We start from the raw sequence: 26,510 nt of genomic DNA on the forward strand, positions 1-26,510 counted from the left end.
TGTAGTAAAATCTCCCCCAAATTAACCCTAACATTTAGAAAACGAAAAAAGGCACCGATTCGCAATCTACTGAGGAATATAAGGGTTGCAACCTGTATTGATAGAGTACCCACATCGATGATGTCATGAATCCTTGAATATCATCAGCTCTCTACTCAGAAGCCAGTTTGACTAATGTGGGACTGAATGACTAGACTGTGACTGCTTTGCAAACAGAAATGTTACATATCCTCAAAAATGGACTGACTCAAAATACTACACAAAAATATCCAAAGTCATGAAGGGCCATTCTGAGTGATTGCTTTAGAATGGAACAAATGCTTTAGAAATGGAAGGAAGGGACAAGCAACTTCCTCAATGGTCTTGCATATTCCTTTCATCCTTACTTTCACCACCCTCCCATGAAGCCTCACCCCAAGCCCCAACCCCACCCCACGCCACCCCACCCTCTGCCCTGGAGCCGATCTGTTAAAAATTAAGATACTGAAGAATTGTGATAGCCAAGAATTTTTGGAGTTGCAAAAGAATGATTTGGAGGCCACAGGCAGGACAAATAGGGAATTTTTTCCTCTCCTCACTGTGATACTCTGAACTGAAAGGAAGACTCAGACTCAGTGTTTGCATTAGAAAATTGCCCTATCCCTTTGGCTAAGTCTGGTTTATGCATTGTATTAACAAAAATAATCACACTTTCTCCCTTTGGTGAATTAATTTAAAATGGAGTAAAGATGGTTTGGATTAGTTGAAAGTTGAAAGTAAACTGTTCCCTGAGTGACTGTAGCATTCAACTCTATAAAATTTGAACTGGAACACAAACCCAGACTGGAACCTTTGGGACTAGCCCAAAAGGAATCATGCTATGGGTGAGTCATATCTTGCATAGTGTTTCAAGACTGATTGTATTTGGGGGAAAACTGATGCTCATTTAAATCAAATTTATCACCTCTGTAACACTGTTAAATATGAAAGAAGGCTGATGGAAACTTTCAATGTCTATAAAATATTTTACATTCATAGAGGTTTTAAAGATTGTATTAACAAAGAATTAACATTAATATGCAATGATGTGGGCAGCTAGGTGGTATACTATTTAGAGCTGGGTCTGGAGTCAGGAAGACCTGAGTTGAAATCTGACCTCAGGCACTTACTAGCTGTGTGATCTTGGGAAAGTCATTTAACCCCATTTGCCTCAGTTTTCTCCTCTGTAAAATGAGCTGGAGAAGAAAATTGGCAAACCACTCTAGTATCTTTGCCAAGAAAATCCTAAATGGCGTCATGAAGGGTCTGACACGAATGAAATGACTGAACACCAACAAAGATAGTAATAAGATAAATTCAAGCAAGACAGCACAGTACTGTAGCAAGTTCTCAAGCATTTTCCAATTCCTCTGATGTCTCTGTAAGTCGACAAACATTTTTTAGCATTTGCTATAATCCCAGGCATTGTGTTGAGTGCTGGGGATACAAAAACAAGAAAATACACAAAGAATCTCCTTGCACTCAAGAAGTCTACATTCCTCTGAAGGAAAACAATGTGGGGGGGGGGAAATGGAGAAAACTGTGCTGCAAGTCCCCAGAAAAAAAAGTCATCTTAGAAATAGAACTGGGTTGTGCAAATAGTGAGAGAGCTTTAGACTGTATTTTATTCAACAAGAGAAACCCACCGATTCTATCTTGAAAGAGGCTTCCACTCTTTTAGAGACTCCCACAGAGTCTCCCACTGGAGAAACATCTCCCACTGGAACAAACTAGATCTTTGCAACTTCTATGACCTCAAGGTTAAGACATTCTCTCAAAAATCACCTGACATATTGTCTCTATTACTCAACTTCCCAAATAAGGAAAGTGACCAAACAACCTCACTTATGTTCCTTCTGCCACCGGCCACTGGGAACGTTGCTCTTAGGCTCTGCAAAAACCTGTGTATGTGTGTATCTCCTTTCATTCCTTGGATCTGCCAGCCACCTGGCAGTCCCCATCAGCTGATACTAATTAAACTTTGCATGTCTTAACTTTGCCTCTTGATCTATTGACATTTTGGGAAGGATTACTCTCAGGGGGATATTAACTCCTCTGGGTAGAGAAATTCCTCCAAAAGATAACATAAAAGGAAGCTGCAAAGCGTAGAGGAAAGGTTCCCTTGGAGTTGAATGGTGGCAAAGTCCAGCAAGACAAAAGCAGACCCAGAAGAGCAATTCCCTTCCTCAAATTGGAGGTTCCTGGTAGCATCCACCAGGAGAAGAAAGGTGATGCAGAGGCAGAGGGATGTGGAGTTAGAAAAGTTAAATTCTTTTAATTAAGTTCATCTTTCCCAAGTGCCTTAGCCCAGTACCTGGCATATAGTAGGTGCTTGACAAATGTTTATTGATTGACTGATTACAAAGCCTGAAAGGTACATTGGATGGATTCCATTCCCCGTCTGACTCTTAGCATTTAAAGAACCCTAGGTTCTATATCACTAATTTGGGCACCTTGGTGCTGCTGGATCCCAGTGGATGTGAGGTCAAAGCCTTCCTCATACTCATATTAGCTGTGTGACTCTAGGCAAGTCACTTAAGCTCTCTTGGTCTCAGTTTTCTCCTCTGGAAAAAGGGGTACCTACCTCACAAGGCTGTGATGATCAAATAAGGTAAATTATGTAAAGCTCTTTGTAAATCCTAAAGCTTTATATAAATGTTAGTCATTATTAATAATAACTTCCAAGACTGTCAACTTTCTAAGATTTGTGGACAGGCTGTAGTTTGTGTGGGCAGAGAAAGTTCCCACCTTAATAAAGTTAACAATCTTTGACATGTTGACACAAATTTAAGGCATTGTGCTAGATGCTGGGGATACAAAAAACAGATGCTTGGTGTAATTCCTTTTTGATACCCCAACCCTCAACTCTTACGACAGTTCTCTTTGAGGATGGCTACCCAAGGTTCAAGGTACTTTGTACTCTCTCTACTCCAAAAATATAGTTTGTGATATATTTACCCGTTAATAGTCAGAGCTAACAAAAATGCAAAGAAATTTACTAGAGTTGCATTATATGAAAAAAACCCCAACGAAACAAATCCCACATAAACCTGGAGGAAACTCTCCTACAAATACATCCAGCCTCAATAGAGAGAAGAGACTACGGACGTAAAGGTCGTAAGGAGAGAAGCAAACACAGGGCGTTGACCAAGATGTCTTGGAGGAGGAGCAGCTTATGACTTGCTGGCTGCAAGGATGCCACTCCTGCTCACCTCAGTCTCACAGTCCTCACTGCGCTCTTCTCCATTAATCACTGCTTGACAAGTCTGGGTTTCAATCCCCATTACTTCCATTCTCTAGTTCCGCTAAAATTCGAAGTGGCTTTGCCTTAAAAACAAGATATTGTTTGGGAAACGCAGAAGAAGATTCAGTGCTTGGAACTCAAATTTAAAAACTCCTGGATTCACAGTTGCCTATGAAGCAACTCTCAAAGCTTGTGCTGCTGACCCAGAAACGTCTTTTTTCAGCTTATTTCTGAGATTATGTTCTCTAGGAAGTCTAGGAAATCCCATTCCTCTTCACAGAAGATTGGGATTCAGGAAGCAATTTTCTGAATTCCCCTGTCAGGCTCTATGAAAACCTCATGTCTCCTGCTACCCTGAGCTTCAGCTGCTATTATTAATGAGGACAGAAAACCATTTTCTACTCCCTGCTATATTTTACAAGAGGTACGAGGGAAAAGATTAAGGGCAAGTCTTAAGCTTAATAGTACCTCCCTCCCAGGATTGTTGAGGATCAAATGAGAAACTATATGTAAAAGGAAGGGAAATAAGCATTTATATAGGGTCTGCTATGTATCAGGAACTGATTTTACAAATACTATCTCATTTGATCCTGTAAGGTAGGTCTTGTTATAATCCTCATTTTACAGTTGGGGAAACTGTATTTAAGTTAAGTGATTCCCAGGGTCAAGCAGTCTTAACAGCTAGTGAGTGTCTGATGCCACATTTGACCTTGGGTCTCTGTGACTTCTGGCCCAAGCTGTCTCAGATGGTAAAGCCCTTAGCCCAGTGCTTGGCACATAGTAAGTGGTTGTTTTCTTCCTTCTTTTCTTTTTCCCTTCCTTCCTTCTTTAATGAGAGCTTCCTCTAGAGCTCCGACGTTCCACAAGAGCTAATTTTCCAGAGCAAATTGATCGGGTTCGTGGGGAGGTGGTGGTAGGGTGGCAGGTTTTTTTAAAGGTCCATGGAACAGCAGATCCTCTGTCAACCAATCACAAGTATTTTGTTTCCCATCAGCTGCCTTCATCCAATGTCCTATCATGGTATCAGGTTGTTTAGAAAGTTTCCTTATATGCTGCTGGTGGATTAATTAGGGAATTCCCTTTATTATATGCTGCTATTAAAACCAATTGGGAAAACTCCCCAATTCTGTCCCTGGCAGCAACTGAAGCCCAGACGGGGGTAGCAAGGAAGATGGACATACATAAGAAAGGCATGATCTTTGAGAAAGAGATTGAGGTAGGTAGGACTGAGTCATATGCTTTGGAACAGTATAATTTTTAATTATACAGTGCTACCTTAGTTCAACATTGCTTCCTCACAGATTGATATTTCTATGAGCAAGGTATAGCAGGAAGGAAGGAATGGAGGAACAAAGGGAAAGGAAGAATGAAAAGAAAATAGGGCAAGTTCTCCAAAGATAATAACTGAGAAATTGGTTAGATGAGGAAGCCCGAAGCTAATATTTTAACCACATGAGTGTTACATAGAGAAGAAGGGGGAAAAAGCATTAGCCAATATATCAGAAAATAAAACTCAGAACAGACTGGAAGAAAAATAATGAAGAGAACAATTTTAAATAAAAGAGTGGGGCTTCTTACAAAAAGGAGCAGCAAAAGAAAATTAGTTAAAAATAAGAAGTTGGAGGGAAGGAGAGGAGAGATTTTTAACTAATCACTTAACTGAGCGGGGAAAGAAGAGGGGGGAAGAGGGAGAGAGAGAGATAATTAGGAAAAAGATGGTCAAATGAAGAGGGAGTGGAGTGAAGAACCTATGGGGACAGGCTAACATCAAAGCAATTTAAGTAAAACTAATTTCAGGGGGGAAAGTACTGACTTAGAAGAGCTAGGGGATTAAAAAAATGAAAGGAAATAGAATCTTTATAATTATAATGTTTAATGTAAATCTATTAAACAATCCAAAGAAATTAAAGAAAATAATGTAAGAAGATGTAAGAAAACCCACTAATATGGTGTTTGCAAAAAAAAAACAACCTAAAAAGTAATGGTACATTCAGAATTAAAATTAAGGGCTAGAACAAAATTTACTATACATCAGGTAAATTTCAAAAAAGCAAGAGTTGCAATGACACTATTAGATGAAAAAAATTGTAATATCAATAGGAGACTAAATTATGCTTAAAGGAACCATAGAAAATAAATTAATATCAATACTAAACCAATAAACATCAAATAGCAGATCAGCATCTAAATTTATAGGGGAAAAATGAACTTAATTATTTTATATATACATACACAAAAATAGTAGAACACTTTAATGTTACTTTTCCAGAGCTGGAAAAATCTAACAGAAATAACTTTAATATAAAATAAAGGTAAATTAGTCAGTTTGATCAAGAATTTAATCCATAATCTGGTACCTCCTTTACAAATAACTACTGATATAAGAGTATGACAAACATATATATATATATATATATATAACATACATATATATATATATATATACACATATGTATGTGTATGTAATTACAGACAGACAGATAGATATAGGAAACGTGTTATGAGAAATCTGGAGAAACCACTTCCAGCTAAGTGGGAGCCGAAGCGGGAGAAGTAAAAGACAACAATAACTATGAAGTCATGAGCTTGAAAGTGTGGCATGGAGGTAGCAACATCAATAAGGAAGCTTCACAGAGGAGGTGGCATCTGAGCTGGGCTTTGGATAGGAGGACAAAGGTTTCCAAAGATGTAGAAAAGGGAAAGTCCAGCCCAGGCATGTCAGATGGTATGAGCAAAGGTGCTAAGACAGAAGAGGATGGGATAATCAGTGTAATTCAGTTTGGCTCAAGTATAAAGCACTTAAAGGGAAAAAAATAGTATGATGTAAGGTTGGAAAGATGAACTGTGCCTGGCTGAGGAAGATTTAGAAAGCCAGGATCAGCAGTCCAAACTGTAATCGGTAGGGAATGGGAAGCCCCTGGAGGTTTTATGAATACAAGAGTGACATAATTACAACACAGGGCAGAGAAATAGGAAGATTTCTTGGGCTGCATTTGAAGGATGGGTTGAAGAAGGAGTTGGTGGTACTATTAACAGAAATAGATGTTGGGAGGAGGGGAAGCTGAAAGTAGGGGGAGATAATGAGTTTAATTTTGAATATTAGATATCCCTCACATATTATGTGGAGATAGGTGGCAATACAGCACAGGTGCTCTGGGGACAGGTTACAGGGAGATATATATTTGGGAGTCATCTCAACAGAGATGATGATGGAAGTTATTGGCGTATAGGGGATCCACAGGGGATAGCATAGAGGAGAAAGCCAAGGACAGAACCTTAGGTGCCACCTGTATTTAAGGAACAAGAAAAAGATGGGAAACCCTGTCATCTCCACTAGAAACATTTGTGATTCTAGATAGTTTTGAATGATGAAGTAGCTAATCAATCAAATTATTTATTAAGCTCCTACTATGTTCACTGTTCATATAAATTCATTGCTGGGAGCTAGGAACACAAAAACAAAAACATGAAGCAAACACTGCCCATCAGGAGCTGGGGTGGGGGGGAAATAGGTACATGCATATATGAAATATTTATATGTATACATACGTGTATATATAAATATACATAATAAAATCTATAAATTTGATAGTTTAAACAGCTTTAATAGTTATATATTGTGAATATTTGATTGCTATGTATATATGTATGTGTGTATGCTACTGAGATGCACACACATGCAGGCACACACACACTATTGGGGCAGCTAGGTGGCACAGTGCAGAGAGTCCTGGGACTGGAGTCAGGAAGACTCATCTTTCTGAGTTCAAATCCGGCCTCAGCCACTTACTAGTTGCATGACTTTCGGCAGTTTACTCACATGTAAAATGAGCTGAAGAAGGAAATGGCAAACCACTCCAGTACCTTTGGCAAGAAAACTCAAAACGCGGTCACAAAGAGTCAGGCATGACTGAAAACAACTGAACAATAAATATATACTATTAAAGCTAAATATAAGCTATCAAAACTTCAAATGACATTGGTACTTTTAGGAATCTATGTTCATAATATAAGGCAAATTTTAGAATAATAATAGTATAAGTTAACATTTACTTAGCATTTACTATGTGCTAGGCACTGTCTACAAACTTTACAATCATTATTTCATTTCTTGGATTAGTCTGTATGTTTTGATTAATAAAGTGTGATTGCCCACATCAGGAAGTCTAAGTCTCACGTGTTTCTGGTTATCCTAGTTAGCCTATGAACCGATATACTGGCTATAAGTATGCACCAAGTTACAAAACCCAACTCCACTGATTCCAAAGCCTCTACACCAGCCCTACCTCAGGATTTGCGATGCTTGTTAGTCCTTTGTTTTCAAAGAATACTAATGACATCATGAAGTGATGGGACGTCTTGATTCATGCTTGAATTGGATTTAAGTCAGGCAGAGTTGCACTTAGCCTCACTCTTCCAAAGTCATTGTGGTCCAATGGCAAGATGGTCAGGATGACTATGGCCCAGGATGTAGTGGATGACCTTGGCATCTTCAATATCTGACCAAGCTCTAGGTGTTTCAGTGGCTTTCATGGCCTTTGAAGCAAATTGTTCTTATTTGACCAGTCCAGCTGAGGAAGTCTTCACACGCTTGGGGGTAGACACTCCCCTGACTCACCAATGGGTTGGAGGCCTGTTGGTTAGCCTTAACCCAATTTAGCCTGTTGTTAAGATGGCCAAGGTGTGGCTGCTTTAAATGTCACAGCTTCTTGGAACCACAGGTGAGAGCTTAGGGCCAATGGACGCCAAAGGTGAATGAACAGCCCTGAAAAGGATGCAGCAAGTCCTCAAGCCAGAAGTGCTAGTCCTCCCTAAGCTGGGGCAATTGAGGCTGAGAACGGTGAGGTGCCTTGGCCAAGATGTCAGCAAGGTGACCACTGCTGACCTGGGATTCAAACCCCATGGCCTCTAACCTTCAAACCACTACACCAGCCCTACCACAATGTAGAAACCTGAAGCTGAGCCCCAATCCTCCCTAAACCCTGAACTAGCCCCAGAAGCAGGAGACCGCACAAGTGGGCATTGCGGAGCCCCAATCCTCATAACCGGCCCTGCCCCAAGCCAGCCCAAGGGGGGCACAAGGAGCATGCGCAGACTGGAAGCCGAGCCCCAAGTCCTCGTGTAGAGCTCTCCCCTGGCTTAGTCCGAGGAGCTTGTGGCAGCTCAGGAGGCGCCTAACGGGCGCATGCCCGGAGCGGGGGCGCATGCTCAGAGCCGGGGCGCATGCCCAGAGCTGAGAACCAGCACGCAGTCCTCCGTGTCCCCACGAGGTGGGGCCTCATTCCCTTGGCAACGCGCTGCCGTGGGGCGATACAGAAGGGGGAAATGCGCGGGGATAGGCGGTTGGGGGGTTGGGCCGGGGGAGACAGAGATGTCTCCGGGTGAGAGGGCTAAGCGGGGGCGGCTCGGGTCGGGGTGGGCCGCAGGGCAGTTAGGACTGAACGAGCATCCTCCGTTCCCTCCCCTCCTCCTCCCGGCCTCTCAGGGGTTTCTGCGGGAAGAGGCCCGAAAGGGGGGCGGCGGGCAGGCTGGGTGGGGGTGATCATGGGCCGTCGCCGCCCAGCCCCGGGACACCCTCGAGTGCCGACGGCGGCGGCCTGGCCTCCTGGGGCCCACTTCCGAGCCCGGCGTCGCTCCCCAGGTCCTTAGGACCGCGTGAGCCGCCCACCCGCCTGCCGGGGCGCCCCCTTCCGGACGGCAGGGCCCGCTGCTGCCGCTGTCCGTGCTGCCGGGCGGGCCCACAGCGCCCTCCAGTGGCGGCTTAGCGCGCTGGCTGCAGGGACTCCCCCACCCCACCTCCCCACCTCACCTCCCCCGCAGTGAAAGATGGTTTCGTTTTACGTAAAGCGCTCAGCAGACTGCGGTTCGGTTACAGAAAAGGGAAGTTGCGTTTCCTTTCCTTTCTGTGTCTAGGCTCCTAAATCATTCTGAGGGGGGAAAGGAGAGCAGTGGACAAACAAAAGGTAAAAGTCAGCCCTCCCTTGGCTTTTTTGAGGCCACACCCCCTCCCCAGTGTCTTTCCAAGGGGGCAGGAGCCGCTGTCAGCCTCCCACTTTCAGGATGGATGCTATGCATCCTTTCCACCTGGACCTCTTGGGAATTCCCAGTAAATCCACCCTGAAGCCAGGTAGGAATGGTCGAGGAAACAAGGTAATGAGTGCCTCCTCCCTTTCTTACCTGTCTTTGCCTGCTTTGAATAATCTGTCCTTTCATCAAGCAGCCTCAATTCCTTTAGGGACTTTTGTCATCAAGCAGCTCTTGTAAAGCACTGAACTTAAAACAAGTGTCCTTTGAGGGCCAGGACTCATAGTTTTTTGTTGTTTTTACCTTGGTACCCCTGCTGTCTCTTACATTAGCAGGACTGAGTGGGTTTCCCCCCAACCAAAGTACTTATTAGACTAACAGGCAATGGCTAGTAAGTATTTTCCCCCTTTTTATTTCCAATACCTATTAAACTGGTAGGCCAAGACTCCGTGTTTTGTTTTGGGGTTTCGTTGTTTGTTGTTTTGGGATTTTGTTGTTTGGTGGTTTCTTTTTTTACCTTGGTAACTCCCAATACCTGGTAGACTTATAGGCCCTTATAAGTGTATATTTAAGTGAGTTGAATCAAGAGGAATTAAATGGCCCACCCCGCTCTTTGCGTTTTTTGTGAGGATCTCTATGATACCTTTCCAGAGGTAACTTTCTAAAGCCTTTAGGTGAAGTACAACTTTCCTTCTCCACCTCCCCCCTCCCCCCAGCATCAGCAGCATTATGCACCAGTCTTGTCTTTGCTTTTCTTTGTGTCCCCAGTAAGTTTTCATAAAAATATCTTCAAGCGAGTTGGATCACGAGTGAATTAAATGGGCTACCTTACTCCTTACATCACGGAAAGGATCTTAATGACATCTCTCTAAACGCAGCTTTCCTAAAGTCTTAAGTGAAGTATAACTTACTCTCTGTTCCCACTTTTATTTGCATGACATTTGTCACAGATGGTGAATTAAATGCCTGAGTAGGGATCCTAGACTGCATTGGCATATCCCTAAGGAGCTCAAATTCATTTTTCTGGAGTGCTTAGTTAGTAGTTAAGAGCAGAAAGCAGAGATAAGAATTAACTATTTTCAAAAATAATTCTACCTTCTTGTGCCCAATGAGAGGCACAAAGATCTGAGTATTTCTGTGAATGTTTTCTTTGTCAGACACTGTTACTAATATAGTCAGCTTTTGCATTGGGAACCATAGATAATAAACAACACTTTCAGTCATGTCTGTAAAGTCAAACTCCCACATAGGCAAACATAGAGCATACCTGAAGGTAGAAGCCATAACAGTCTTTAATAGCATAGTTACAAAGTTGTTTTTTCTCATATTGTCTCCACAACTACCTAACACTTATTTACTACACTTGAAATATTAAGCAGTGATTGAAGAAGCAGCCAAGTACAGTGAAAAAAGTGCTGGATTTAGGATCAGTGCATGTGGGTTTACAACCTGACTGCTGCCTATTGCTTTGTGATACACTTTGGCAACTCATTTAACCTCTACGGACCTTAATTTCATCCTCTGTAAAATGATAAACTAGATCAGAGATTCTTATCCTAGGGTCCACAGGTGTGTGGAAATATTTCAAGGAGTCTGTGAACTTGGATGGGCAAAAATTTTATTTACACACACACACATACACATATATATGTATGTATATATATATATATATATAAAATATTTTCAAAAATCTTTGGTTCCCATGTAGTTTATTTTTTGGTTAAAAAAAATTATTCCAAGAATGGACCCACAGGCTTCACTAGACTGCTAAAGGGGTCCATGATAAAAATTAAGAACCTCTGGAATAAATGTTCTCCAATGCCCCTTCCAGCTCTGATTCTGTGGAATAGAGATGTTCCTTACCATAAGCAAATCTAAAAGAAAAATTTTAAAATATAATTTATATACTTGAATTCATAAGATTATTTACAATGTGATTCCTTTTAAAAAAAAATCTCTAACGCATTTAAAATGTGATTTTATTGACCTAACTTCAGTTTACACATGATTTTTCAGGAACTTATCAGTTTTACAAAGTAAAATTATTTTTTTCAGACTTGACTAATTTGAATTGGCCTTTCCTAAATTAGTCTAAATTAATGTTTTTAATATAATATGAAGTATTTAACTTGTTGAGACATCTGGTGGATTCAAGAAGATTTGATTTCAAAATCCAGCCTCAGACATTTACTAGCTTTGTGACCCTGGGCAAGTCACTTAATATCTGTTTGCCTTAGTTTGTGCAACTTTAAAATAGGTTAGAACTGTGAAACTCAACAACATGATTGTTGTGAGGATAAAATGACATGTGTAAAAACAATTAAAAATGTCTGGCACATGGCAGGCACTATATAAATGCTTATTCCCTTCCCCTAAAGTAAGACAATATTGAATAAAAACACAGAAGGCTTTCAGCATTCAAGACAGCATTTGTTCAAATTTTCCCTCAAATACTGATGATAAAAGGGAGAGGGATAGTGTGTATACATGTATCTCATTTCTCTTCCTTTTTCTCTTTCTTCTCTTTTTTCCAGTAGAGTAAATGCAGATAATAGATGGAGAGACATGGATAGTAGAATGGACTAGTCAAAACTGGGGAAACTGAATTGGTCTGGGAAAAGTTAATGTTTGCAAGTTTCCCATACTGCAACTATCTGTGCCTTTATCCTGCCCTTTGATTATCTGAAGTACCCTGTTCTACCATTCAAACAACATTTTCATTCTGTACTGACCCCCAAGAGTTATTTAATTAAATTATCCTATCCCATACCCTTAAAAAGTGAATTTTATTTCAGAAGAGGCTTTTTTTTAACCTCAAAGAATCTCTTGGTAGATTGGTAGAATTTTTCTCCCTAAACTTCCTAGACTGGGTAACTCACCGACTCCTTTTGTTTGTAGGCCATATAATCCGTCTTTCTACCTTTACCCAGTTTAGGAGGACACATGAAACATGAAATGGATTCAACAGTGGAAGCATACACCATCCACTATCTCCTTCATGTTTGTCGGGTGCTATACATATGCCATAAGGGTTCAATAAAAGTTATCTTTAAGAAAGAATGTTTGAGTCAGTAGAACAAAGTGTTTGAAACTTAACATCACAGAGGGTTTTCTGCACACTGTCCTGTGTCATTATAAATCATTAGCTTAAAAATAATTATATCTTCTGGGTTTATTAGGTACAAGGATTCCATCTCAGGATTTTCTGTTAGGGTTTAGAATCCTGGTGAAAAGCAGACAGCATACTCAGTCATGGAAAGAGTATTAAGATCTTAATGTTGATGAACATCATTAGGCATGTTAGTTCACTTAATGGTATTTGGGAGAGAGTAAGGGCATCTGAGAGTGTGTTTTAGGGCTTGGAAAGGGCAGATGTCCCCTGCCTGTACAGCCTGCTGGAGAAATTGCAAGACCATGAAAGCTTCTGCTAGTCTACTAGGTGCATGTTTAGCATGTAGTGACCCTGATGACAGTCTCTGATATCTCATGAGAGGAGTGATAGTCCCCTGATAGTCTAGTCTCTTCATGGGGGAAAGAGAGAAACCAATATACCAGAGCTTGGGGATGGGCATAGTTAGTGGCAAGCATCAAGGTGCTTAGGAGCATGTGTGAGTGGGTCTTTATCATTTTCTTTTTAACCTAAATATAAAAACACAGGGCTGTGACTCCACAGTCTTTGAAAAAAAAAACATTGAAATATTCCTGGCAGGGAAGAATTATACAAGAGAAGCAGTATTAAGGTTATCCTCAGAGTCCATGTAAACTGGAACAAAACTGGGCTGATATTGTAGGGCAGACAGACACCCAACACAAACTCTGCAGGATGTATAAGCACTGACAGACTGTGATCTGCAGCTCCTATGGGGAGCTCCCTGTCACTGGCATGGATCTTCTGACTTTCTGAAAGCTGCAAAATATTTTCTCTTCTTTTTCTCAAAATCTTCCCTGCACCAACCACCCCATTGTTTTCTGCTTTGTTTTCAACACATTAAATTTTATTTTTATTTTACAACTGTATATTTTCTCTAAATATGCTTTCTTAATAACCCCAGTTCATCCTTTTACATATGTATGTATATATACATGTATATACACATCTATATGTATATATACATATGTATATATCTCTATATATATGTATACATCTATATAGATCTATAGAGTTCTATCTTTTTTGTGTGCATGTTCTCTCCCCCATTCACTATGAACTGCATGAGGGCAGAAACTTGGGCGAGGGGAGTTGCCTTTATTTGTATCCCCAGCATTTAGCACTGTGCCTGGCATATCCACTTAATAAATGCTTGTTGATTTTTTTGTTCACCTTGTGTGCCATCTAGATTGTAAGTTTCTTAAGGGTAGAGACCATGTCCACTACTTCCCGACAATGTCTAGTATGGAGTTGTGCACGCGACTGAAAATGAAGAATGAATATTGCTTAAATATGTCTTAGGACTCTTTGAGATACTATGTGATCCCCAAGGGCTATTTTAGCAACAAAAGTCTATGATTGTTATCATGTATTCCTGAATACAGACATGCTTTCTCTAGGCAGAAGTAGGTGGCTTGTCTTTCTACAACTTGTGACACAGCTCTTGAAATCAATGAAAAGACTGAAACTTTAGAATGTTTTAAATATACCAAAAGAAATTGTTTAAAAGTTTGAGTTAGGTTTTCAAATTATTCTAGTTGTGTTTCTGTGATGTCTCCAATCCATTACTCATGTTAACAATTTATTGTCAAAATGAAATACTCCTAAAAACTCAAGTAGTTTTTCTTTGTTATGCTCTTTTAAAGCTGTAATACAAGAAGTATATTATGAATACCTACCATACACCTACCACTGGGCTCTTTATTCTCTCTTCAAGTTTATCATGATCCTTAGGTCATTCATTACAATATTCCCTGTCACACATGCAATGAAATACAGTGTAAGAGCTAGATTACAGTTTGTCATTTTTGCTTTGTAGAACATGCCTCTACAGCAGAAACAGAAAATCAAAACCAGACACAATCAGCATTAAAAGTGAGTCAATTTCACACTATAATTTCAAAACCCAATCTTTTTTCAAGATTTGCATTAAAAATGTTTGTAGATAGCTCTGTTTATATGTAATATTTTCTAATTTATTTTTTGCTTCAGACACATGGCAATCTTGATCTTGCCATCACTTGTAACTGTTCCACTTCTATGATTGTGAATACTGAACTTTATTTAATCATCTCTTCTCATTCATCTCTCCCTGTTCTTACTCCTAAACTTACTCTTGGTCCTTACCATGACTTCTCATCTCTGCACCTCTCAGTTTTTTACAGGATATGACCCCTATTCTGGCTACACTCTCCACCTTTCCTAATCCTATTTAGTGAACCAGTTCAATTCTACCTGTATTCTATTCTCAAATCACTTGCTCCACTATCCTACTGCCAATCACAGCTTGGTAATCCCTAATCCTGTAACAGCTCTACCATTTGCCTTCTCTACTCCTATTCCTGGGCTGCTGAATGGTGCTAGAAGTCATGCAGCCATCATCATTATTAGGTCCACCATAAATTTGTTATCTGAGCTCAAGACTGTGCCTTCATTGTAGCAAAGCAATCCTTCTGTTCCTCCCTAGTTGATCCCTATCCCATTCACCACAGTCTTTTTCAGACATTCCTTCTTCCAAACTCCCACACAACCTGTTTTCTTATTTCATGGTTGAAAACCTTGTCTCATGTTAGAGAAAAATGTAGTCATTATTTGAGCAATTTCTCTTTTTCCATCCTCACCTCACAACCCCTTGACTGGATCCACCACTATTTCCCTCTTTATTTGATAGCCCTTTTCCTTCTCAAGGCCAGACTCTCTCTCTGAGTGTATACCTTTGATCCCATCCACTCCCACCCTTTCCAGCAGATAGCTCCCTCTATCATTATCATTTTTTTTCTTTCTAATCTTCAGTCTGTTTACTGGCTCATTCTCTGCTCATTACAAACATATTTGTCTCCCCCACCCTCAAGAAAATCATATTAGATCCTACCATCCCCATTAGATAAAATCCTATATCTTTTCTTCATCTTCATCCAAACTCCTAAATAAAGCAGTTAACATTCAGTGCCTCTATTTCTGACTTTCTTAATGTTCTACAGTCTGAAATCATCACTGAGCTGAAACATCTTTCTCCTCTGCAACATTTGATACTGTTGTCCACTTTGTATACTCTTCCCATGTTTCCATGACACTGCTCTCTCTGTGGTTTCTTTTTTTCCCCCTACATGTCTGTCTATACCTTCTGATTCTTCTTTGCTGGATTATTGTCCATGTCACACCTGGTCATTGTAGGTGTTCTCCAAAGCTCTGTCTTGGGCCCTCTTCTCTTTTCTCTATACTCTTTCATGTGTGGTGATCTCTTCAGTGTATTTGAGCAGATGATTCTCAGATTTATATATCCTGAGCTCCAATCCCACTTCACAAACTACCTGGAACTGGATCTCCCACAGGTATCTTAAATTCCAAATGTACAAAACAGAAATCATGATCTTTCCTCACAAACCCGCCTCATTTTCAAACTTATCTGTCACTGTCAAGGGTACCATAATTCTTCTAGTCACTTACTTACACAACCTTGATGTCATCTTGGAATCTGTATTCTCATTCACCTCACATAGTTCATCAGTTGCCAAATCTTGTCATTTATATCTCCACAGTCTCTAATATACCTCCTTCTGTCTGTTCATGCAGCTACCACCTTCATTTAGGTCCTCACTATTAGCCTCCCACTGGAAGTGTCAGCCCTAAGTCTTCAGTCTGTTCTTCCCCTCACCCCCATCCAGCTTCCACACAATTGCCAGGGTGAATATATTCCTGCTGCTCCCCACTCCTTCTAGGATCAAATATAAACTACTCTGGCATTTGAAGCTCCTCAAAACCTTTCCCCATCTAACCTTTGCAATATTTCCCCTTACTGCCTTCCACACTTTCTATGGTCTAACCACACTGGCATATCTTTAATTGTTCCCATACAACACTCCATCACCTACCTGCCTCCAAGCCTAGAATGTTCTGCTCATTACTCCTGCCTCTTGGAGTCCCTAGTTGTCTTTGAGACTCAACTTAAGTAGCACTTAGACTGGGAGGCCTTTCCTAGCGACTCCTCCAAGGTTATTTGTATTTGATTTGCATTATTTTTTTGTATGATGTAAGTTCCTTAAGGACAGGGGTATTTTGTTTGTGTCTTTGTATTTCTGGTGCTAACCACAGGGCCTGACATACAGAAAGCCCTTAGCAAATGCTTAATGTTCAATTAATCATGGTTATGGAGTCCCAGTGGCCTGAGTGTTGTCCCTGACCCACCAACAAACAACTTTTAGCCCTGACTGATTTATCAGTATAAATGCTTCATAGAAATACTGCACAAGTAGATGATCAGTACAAATAGATGACTTCTGGCCCTAGAAAGTGTACTAGGCTTAGAGTCAGAAGAACCTGGATTTACATTCCAGCTCTGTTCTTCACTCCCAAGTGAACCTGAACTATTCACTTACCCTCAGAGAGACCCAGTTTCCTTGTTAAGTGAAGGGGTCGGACTAGATCACCTTAAAGCTCCCCTTTAGCTTCAAGTCTATGGTTTATATCTAGAAGAAATTTAATTTTGATCCACATTTTAATTAACTACAGGCCCTGCAACATCAACTGGAATCATTTCAAGCTCTTCGAATGCAAACTTTACAAAATGTTAGCATGGTATGTTTTTCCTATATTTTTTCCTAATTTTCTAAGTCCTGTATTATTATGTTCAGATGTAAAACATTGTGTCATACAGGGGGAACAGAGACCTGGATACAGAGTCCAGCTCTCCCTCTTACAACTTTATGACCCTGGGCAAGTCATCTAACTACTCTAAACCTCAGTTTTCTCATCTATACAATGGGTGGGGGAAGTTTAGACTAGGTAGCCTCTAAGACCCTTTGCAGCTCTAAATATGTCTTTCTCATTGTCTGAGCACATATGAGACCTTTCCAGCTTCTCAATGAGGTAATCATCAAGGTGGAAATGTATGTCCAAAATAAACTGTGGTATCTGGTGCCTATACTACAATTTTTGTCTTTAAATTTCTTGGTTACAATGAAATAGCTCTTATGTCACTTTTGAATTGAGAGCACAGATATTCCAGCATTTTGTTAAGAAAACAAAACACAACATGTTCATGATACTATCTTGGTCCTAATATCTCATTAAAGAGGGCATCAAAGACAGGCGATACTAGAATGCTTAGTTCAGTCCAGTGCTAAATTATGCTTTTAACATATTTATTCTAAAGCAGTAAAAACATTTTCTAAAAACTGGACATTCAGAAAATATTTGACTTAATAAAAATTTAACATTGTATAAATTGAGTCTTACTCATTTTGTAAACAAATCATTTAAGAGAAAAGTAACCTGGAAATGGCTTTGCAATTTATGTTCTTCCATATGAAGGGAATAGTTGTTTATGAACTACAATTTTAAAGATGCCTTTCAAAACTGTAATTATAAACAGTATTCTTGCATATCTATAATTGTCTGAATCTGAATTAAAACTCTAACATTTTCTATTTACCTTTTTAAGGTACAATCTGAAATTAGTGAAATATTGAATAAAAGTGTTATCAATGTAGAGAGTCCACAGTTTGGCACAGAAAAAGCAACCAAGAAACCTGTTGAGAAAGTTACAGTACGTTTTTACTTCAAATAATTTCTGTATACTTATTGGAACTTCAGAGAATTGTCTGCCAACATTGTTCCACTGGTCACTTTCACCTTGTTTCTCCCCTTAATAGAAAGAAGAAACTGTCAGAATATCATATAAGGACAGTCAAGGCCAAAAGACCTTAAAGCAGGTGAGTCCATTCTTAGGTATGACCTTGCCAGCCCAGAGGATCTGAACTGATTTTTATCTGAGTGGAAAGGAACTCTAGAAATGAATCCTATAATCAACTGACAGTGCTACTATATGCAAGGCATGGTGCTGCATATTAGGGATGTAAAGACAAAACAGTTCTTGCCTTAAAGGAGTTTACTGAGAGAACTTATTTGAGAGTTTTCCCAATCTGAAGGTTTGTTTACAGATCTTCTGTATTCTTTCTGGAGGTCCTAACCCCCTTGCAATTAAGAAATAAAACCTTAGCCTATTCTTGAGCCATGGTATTTGTTATATCTTGGCATACAGGTAGGGAAAACAGCCTGTCAAATATGTGACTGAGTCTAATGAGAATTTCGGTCATGAGTAGATACCCAGGGCATTTCCAAACCCTAATGTGGTAATAATCTTCTACAACCGTGTTGTTGTTGTTGAGTAATTTCAGTGGTGTCCAACTCTTCATGACCCCATTTGGGGTTTTCTTGGCAAAGATACTGGAGTGATTTGCCATTTCCTTCTCCACTCATTTTACATATGAGGAACTGAAGCAAACAAGGTTAAGTGACTTGTCCAGGGTCACACAGCTAGTGTCTGAAACTGGATTTGAACTCAGGTCCTTTTGATTCCAGGGCTGGTCCTCTATCTACTCTGCCACCTAACTGTACTTCTATGACTGTAGTATCCGTCAAGGTCAGCAGCTGGCAGTTTCATTTAACAGTTTTCATTAATCTCAGTCATAGATTTGACCAGCTGCTTTTATAACTAGATGTAAAAAAAAAAAACAACAACAAACCATGACCTATGAAGCCCAGTCATATTTCCCAAACTGAAAGTTTGTAACCTCATAGGGAATAAAGAGGATTTGAAGTAAAAGCCTTTTTTAAAATCAGAATTTTAGAGTTCTAAACAAAAAGCTGGTGGTGGAGGGGCAGCTAGAAGGTGCAGTGGATAGAGCACCAGCCCTGGGGTTAGGAGGACCTGATTTCAAATCTGGCCTCAGACACTTACTAGCTGTGTGACCCTGGGCAAGTCACTTGACCCCAATTGCCCCCCCCAAAAAAAAACTGGTAGTGGGAGTGGCAAACTCTAAGCTATTCAAAGTTAGCTGGCCTCTGCTTCCTGGAAACACTCTCCTAATTTTCATTTCCTTTATTGCCTTTAATGTTGAGTATGATGCCAATTGGGAGCAAAGATTGTCTCTACAGATACAAAAGTAAAATATTTCCAAGGACAAATTGTAACAGTTATTTTCAATCAATTCAGTTTATGTGGTATATCTAAATGGTGGCATAATCTGAGCACCTAGTACTTCCAGGTTTCCAATGATGGCTCTACAGTATAACTAGAATGTTCTGATCTGTTTGACAAAAAAGCAATATTAAGAGTAGTCCTTGGAGCCTTTGTGTATGTAAACACAGGCAAAATTGAGGGGTTTGATTTGTTGGGGTGTGTGTGTGTGTGTGTGTGTGTGTGTGTGTGTGTGTGTGTGTGTGTGTGTGTGTGTGTGTGTGTGTGTGTATAAGCATAGCTATCACCTGAATAATTCACACAAGGTGTAAGAAACCCCAAGTGAAAAATCTGGAAATTACTCCACAAGTAGCTTTCAATTTACTCTCAACTGCTATTAAGTCAATAATAATTATTTTCAGCCTTTGAGACTCCATAAAACATTTCATTTACATAGACGGTCCACTTCAGTTAAGCACAAAGTTGCAGGAATTATCTACTACTAAAAATCAATCACTCAAATTATTGAGATTTATTTGGCTCTCATTTGTATTGGAAAAAATGGAAAAACAAAGCAGATAGATCTATGGCAAAGTAGAAGATTGCCTCTACCCATTTTTTTCTCTGTCTATAAATGTAAATACAATGTAGACCCTGCATTTTGCTAGCAGTCTTTTTCAAATCAAAGATTTGGTTTTCTCATCATTTTACTTCTGAAACCAAACATTTTAGTTATGTTATTGTGCAGAATTGTTAAGGAATGAGTAATAGATGAAAAAGATTAAGGATTGCTGTCCTAAATAATTCGAATCAGAAATTCAGCATTTACTCAGTGCCTACTACTATGTTCAAAGCATTGACAGTACAAAAATAAAGTGATAGATTACTTGCCTTCAAGAAAGTTGCATTCTACTTGGAGGAAATGACACACATATAAATAAAGGCAATAAAGGAAAGATTGAGAGAGAATATTTGGGGGCAGGGGCCCTATGAGGGAAAAATGAGAATGTTTTCACCTACACAGTCAGACAAAGCTTCAGGGAGGAGGAAGTCCTAGGCTCTTGAAAGGCAGAGATGAGTCAGTATTGAAGTTCAGGGATGGCTGGCCTGTGAAAACACACTAAGATAATACATATAGTACCTCAGTCTGTGGGGAACAGCTAGCTAGTAATTCAGTTTGGCTGGAATATCAAGGGATATGGAGGAGAATAACATGAAATATAGTTGGAAAGGTAAGTTGAAATTGAATTATGGAGGAGTTGGAGCTGAGGATTTGTATTCTATGGGCAATAAAGAACAACTGAACTTTTTTGAGGAGGGAAGTAACAAGATCAGCCTTAGGAAGATTATTTTTTCAGCTATGTGAAAGATTAGAGAGGGAAGAGCCTGGAGACAGGGAGACCACTTAAGAAGCAATTATAGGAGTCTGGATAAAAGGTGATGAAGGCCTAACTTTGAGTGGCGGCATCATTAGTGATGTAGGGTTGGATAAAAGAAATATGGAAAAATTGAATGATTTGATATCAGATTTAAAAGAGGGCTCAATGACAGAGAAGGAAAAGTCATCAGATGACTTGGAGGTTGCAAGGCTGGATGAAGCTACCAACAGAAATGGGGAGGCTGGGAAGTTTAAGGAAGATGATGTTGGACAAACTGAGTTTAAGGTGCCAGCAGGACATCAAGCAAGTGGAGATGCAAAATTCCATATCCTTTTTCACATCTCTAATGTTTTAGGACTTGTACTGATCAAAACTATTTCCTTAAACCCAACTCTTTATTACACTTCAATTTAAATTAGTTTCCTCTTCTTAGTTTCATACAAAATAGAAATCGGATAGTCATCATTCTTCTTTAAGGAAATTTTTTGTAGGTGAAAAAAATTTAGGGCATCATTGAAACTTCCCTTTTTTATACCAATCCTAAATAATTTTCTCTTTCCTCCTTCTGTTTTCTTCATCACTCACATTTATATAGTGCATTAAGCTTTGCAGGGCATCTTGGCAACAGCCCTGGGGCATGGGTGTTATTTCTTATCCCCATTTTAAAGAGAAAGAAACTGAAGCTCAGAAAAATTATGTGACTTGTTCAGAGCTACACAGCTAGTCTAATGCACAAAGTGAACCCAGCTTCAAAGCAGCACTCTGCTTACTGTATGTTGTTTCTTGTGGTTGTCATTATCGTCATCTAGTAGCAAATATCAATTCACATAGTAGACACCAAACATTCCTTCTTTCCTAGGCAAGCAGTTATTCCCATTGCTCTTCTCTACACTCACATTCCCCATGTCTTTCTAAAATGTGGCATCAAAGGCAAACACAATAATAACAATCCATTCCACTTAGCTGTAGTGAGAGACAATTAAGATTAATCAGGCAACAGTCAACTTATCCTTCTGTGCTTTAGGATTTTCCAAAACAAACAAACAAGCGGGCAAGGAGAGTTTCTATTGTTCGAAGGAAATGCTTGACCTTTCCTGTTTTCTGGTTCCCCTTATTAGCTGGAGAACATTTTCTAGTGGACAGAGAATTTGCAGGGTGTTTTGAGTGAAAGAAAGGGAGATAGTTTGCCTTATATGAAGTGGGAAGCTATCTGAATCAGAGCGTACAGCATGAAGGTAATAATGGTTTTTTGTTTGTCAGTAAACTATTAAGATGTACACAAAAATTAAGCCTCCATAACATTGTTCTTTACCTTTCCTAGGTGAGTTATATCACCTTTCCATTAGGCTTTTATGCTATAAAAATAGAATTGAGGAATTGGATAAGAGACTGTATTTGTTTTCCAACAAATTCCTCACAAGAGATTGTCATGCAACAAATGATAGCCCTTCATAGCATGCTTTTTCTGTCAGTCTACAGAGAATACAGAAGAAACCCCTTCTAAGGAGAAAATTAATCTTTTTGAGGAGTCCAGCACTAGACATTCTGTGGGGGAAAAATCCAATTCTGTCGCTGGCAATAGCGTCTCCCAAGGTGTAACTACTCCATCCCAGGTTACTTCCAAGAACATATCACCTTTGAAAAATCAAACAAATAGATCGACTTCAAGCCCAAATATGAGCACTTTAGAAAAATCAAACTTACTCAAGAATTGCAGTGACTCTTATACTTTTCAACCTTACATAAATAAAAATCTGTCTTCTGCCAATACAGCTTTACCAACTGAATATAAAAATACCATGCTTTTTTTCAAAGAAGAATTTGGTGGAAACTTAGAAGATGTTTGCCATTCTATCAAAAAAATGAAAAATGAGCTTCAAAGATCACATGAAAGGGAACTGGCTCTTGCAAATGAACTTCATATGCTAAAGATAGCTACAGATGCTCAAGGTAATGGTTCAAATATCCCATTTTCTTCAAAATTAGGAAAAAATGACTCTATTAAGAAAGAAAATATAGATAGTGAATTAAATGAGGAGACAAAATCAACCAGAATTTCAGAATTAGAGGCATTAGTAAACAAACTGATTCCACTAGGGGAAACAATGTCAAAATTTTGTACTAATTATTGTCAGAACTGTCAAAGCTTATCTGAGAATGACCCTACAGCAGATTTTAACCATATCACTACACAAAATGAAGTAAAGAGTGAGGAAAATAATAGGGAAATTCCTAACCCTGACATTATTAAATATTTAGAATTGGATTCCAGCAACCCAAAAGATACATCATCATTAATTGACCAAACAGAACGTGAAATGAAAGATAAAGAAAAGCAACTATTTGAGTTATACCAAGGATCACTAAAGCTTGAAAATGAGAAATCATCAAAAATCAACCCTGTAACTGATCAGTATGTTGCAAAAATTCAGTATTTACAGAATTATCTAAAAGAATCTATGGAAGTACAGAAGAAAGTACTAGGACTGGAAAATGAAAATCTTGACCTAAAGACAAAAATAAAACCCATGGTTTTTATCATACAGTTCTGATGCAGAAAAATTCAACATATCAAAATCAACTTAAAGATTTGGTTGAAGAAAAGAAAATCATTCAGGCTAACTTAAGTAAAGCAGAAGAAGATAATAAAGAATGTATTATTGAACTGAAACGAATAATACAGAAGTATACTGAACTCCAAAATGTAAATAAAATTCTAGAAGAAAAAAATGGCCAACTCTGTTTGGAGATACAACACATGATTGACTTAATAAATCAGTTAAAAATTAAAGAAGAGAAAACACAAAGTGATATGGTTCTTGTCAGTCATGAAGTGAATCGACTGACAGCAGAACTAGAATCTCTGAAAACAAGTAATTCAGTGTTACAAAAGGATAAACAGATGCTGGAAAGAAAAGCATGCCAACTTCAAAAAGAAAACAGCTCACTTGAACATGAACTAAAAGGAAGTCATTTGGAGATACTGCAACTAAAAGAAAAAGAGAGATTAACCAAATCTGATCAAGAGTCTCTTCTTCAAATGATACAGACTGCTAAAAATGAAAAGCTTAATCTTGAAGTCACATTACAGGAATCTACAGCTGCCAGACATATAATAGAGAAAGAGGTTGAAAAAATCCATTCCTACCAATGTGATGCAAAAGAGAAATTTCAAGCAGAACTTCAAAATGCAAAATCCAAAGTCAGCTTTTTTAAGAATGCCATGACTGAAATGGGCAAGGAATGTGAGAAATTATCCAAAATAGTCAAGGGTCTTCAGTCAGATAATCAAGTACTAAAAGAAGAATTAAAGAAACATACTCAAGAAAATCTAAAATTTGCAAAAAACATCAGTAGGCTAACTGAAGACAAGCTGCTTTTAGAAAACTATTTAAGAACATTAGAAAATGAAAGGGATAGTTTGCAATTTGAAGTGCAGCGTCAGCGAGATTACTTTACCTCAGGTAAAGTATTTTCAAATAAACATCATGAGATGATTCAACTGACTTACAAAGCAAGAAATGAGCATTGTCATTTTGATGACTAGTGATAACTTATGAAAAATTTAATTTCAGGAATAACATTTTAGAGCATGATCTATAAGGTATGTATGTTGTATTGGGTTACTATAGTTACATTTAAGTTTGATTTATGAAATTGAGTTTTAATTTAGAGTAATAACAATAACATTGGATTACAAAGTGCTTTATAGACTAAGCACTGGATAAACATCATCTAATATGATCCTAACAACAGCAGGACTTATTCCTGTTTTGCAGATGAGATAATTGAGGCTGAGAGTAGTTCAGCAACCTGCCCAAGATTACATGGTAATATTTGGCAGAACTCAGACTCTGATCCTGCTGCATTGTGCTCCTCCACTAACATAAGAGGACAATTTCTAGATGAGGGCAATTTAATATTTGAAGAATTAGCTTAATGTATAGTACATTAATTTAATACTTTTACTATTCTGATCAAATCCATGTTACTTTACTTACACCATATATATGCAAAAAATCTTTGGGATGTTACATGTAGGTTTTTTTTTCTTTAAATTGTCCTAAAATGTAATTTCTAGAGAACTCCCACTTTAAAAGAAAACTCTTTTTTTTCCTCCCAGGCATATCACCTAAACTGCATCACTCTCATCCTTGCAAGAAATGTTAATAAATATTTGTGACCAATAAAAAAAAAAACTTTTGTCTATGTTCTTTGTTCCCCCAATAAATTTAGTCAAATTAAATTTTGGGGTTTTTTTGGGTTTTTTTATAGTAATTAATTTTTCCAATTATATGAACAGGCAATTTTTAACATTCATTTTTACAAAATTTTGAGTTCCAAATTTTTCTCCCTCCTTCCTTCTTGTCTCCTCTTCCTAAAACAGTAAGCAATTTGATATAGGTTATATATATGCAATCATGTAAAACATATGTCCATATTAATCAGGTTGTGAAAGCAGAAACAGACCAAAAGAAAAAAAAAATAAAGTGAAAACAGTATGCTTTGATCTGTATTCATCGAGTCCATCAGTTCTTTCTCCAAATGTGGATAGCATTTTCCATCATGAGTCCTTTGGAATTATCTTGGATTATTGGATTATTGAAAGAGCTAAAGCATTCATAGTTGATAATCACATCATGTTGCTGTTACTGTGTACAATGTTCTCCTGGTTCTGCTCACTTCCATTTGCATCAGTTCATGTGAGTCTTTCTAGGTTTTTCTAAAACCTGCCTGTGGTATTTAATTACATTCATATGCCTCAACTTGTTCAGCCATTCCCCAATGGATGGGCATCCTTTCAATTTCTTTTTTGCCATCAGAAAAAGAGATGCTACAAATATTTTTGTAACTGTAGGTCCTTTTCTCTTTATTATGATCTCTTTGGGATATAGACCTAATAGTGGTACTGCTGGATCAAAGGGTATGCACAGTTTGGTTGCCCTTTGAGCATAGTTCCAAATTGCTCTCCAGAATGGTTAGATCAGTTCACAACTCCACCAACAATGCATTAGTGTCCCAATTTTCCCACATCCTCTCCAATGTTTATCATTTTCCTTTTCTGTCATATTAGCCAATTTGATAGGTGTTAGGTGGTACCTCAGAGTTGTTTTAATTTGTATTTCTCTAATTAAAAATGATTTAGAGCATTTCTTCATATTACTATAGATAGCTTTGATTTCTTTATCTGGAAACTGCCTGTTCATATCATTTGACCATTTATCAATTGGTGAATGGCTTGTGTTCTTATAAATTTCACTCAGTTCTCCATATATTTGAGAAATAAGGCTTTTATCAGAGACACTTTCTAAAGATTATTTCCCAGCTTTCTACTTTCCTTCTAATTTTGGTTGCATTGGTTTTGTTTGTACAAAAAGCTTTTTAATTTAATCAAAATTATCTATTTCATATTTTGTAGTGCTCTCTATTTCTTGTTTGATTATGTATTCTTTACTTCTCCAAAGAGCTGACAACTTAACTACTTCTTGCTTTCTTAATTTGCTTATGGTATCTTTATGTGTAAATTCATGTATCCAGAAGATGGCAGGATAAAGGGAAGGATTTGCCTGAGCTCTCCCCCAAACCCCTCCAAATACCTTAGCAGTAGAACCCACAAAAAGACAGAGTGAAACCAATTTCCAGCCCAAGACAACCAGGAAGGTTGACAGAAAAGATCTGTTGCACCAGGCTGAGAGAGGAGCTCAGTCCAGGCCCCAGCAAACCTGGAGTAGTCCTCAG

General features: G+C 38.6%; 1 protein-coding gene and 1 long non-coding RNA gene across 2 annotated transcripts in view; one reads left to right on the forward strand and one right to left on the reverse strand.

The window, feature by feature from the left end:
- Positions 1 to 8,878, reverse strand: part of LOC110222587 (uncharacterized) — a 174,161-nt gene extending 165,283 nt beyond the window's left edge. Inside the window, exon 1 of the long non-coding RNA XR_002328435.2 lies at positions 7,549 to 8,878. This is a non-coding gene — a long non-coding RNA (uncharacterized LOC110222587). The remainder of the gene's footprint in view (positions 1 to 7,548) is intronic.
- A 355-nt stretch (positions 8,879 to 9,233) lies between these two features.
- Positions 9,234 to 24,969, forward strand: CCDC110 (coiled-coil domain containing 110). The gene is given in 8 exon segments (XM_078148143.1): positions 9,234 to 9,389; positions 14,254 to 14,309; positions 16,944 to 17,009; positions 17,875 to 17,979; positions 18,086 to 18,145; positions 22,244 to 23,315; positions 23,318 to 24,375; positions 24,895 to 24,969. Coding segments are annotated over 7 exon segments (2,427 nt in total). The 5' UTR covers positions 9,234 to 9,322; the 3' UTR covers positions 24,319 to 24,375; positions 24,895 to 24,969.
- The last annotated feature ends 1,541 nt before the right edge of the window (positions 24,970 to 26,510 follow it).

The sequence above is a fragment of the Phascolarctos cinereus genome, unplaced genomic scaffold, assembly GCF_003287225.1.
Source record: "Phascolarctos cinereus isolate Bilbo 61053 unplaced genomic scaffold, phaCin_HiC Scaffold_9;HRSCAF=440, whole genome shotgun sequence".
Lineage (NCBI taxonomy): Eukaryota > Metazoa > Chordata > Mammalia > Diprotodontia > Phascolarctidae > Phascolarctos > Phascolarctos cinereus.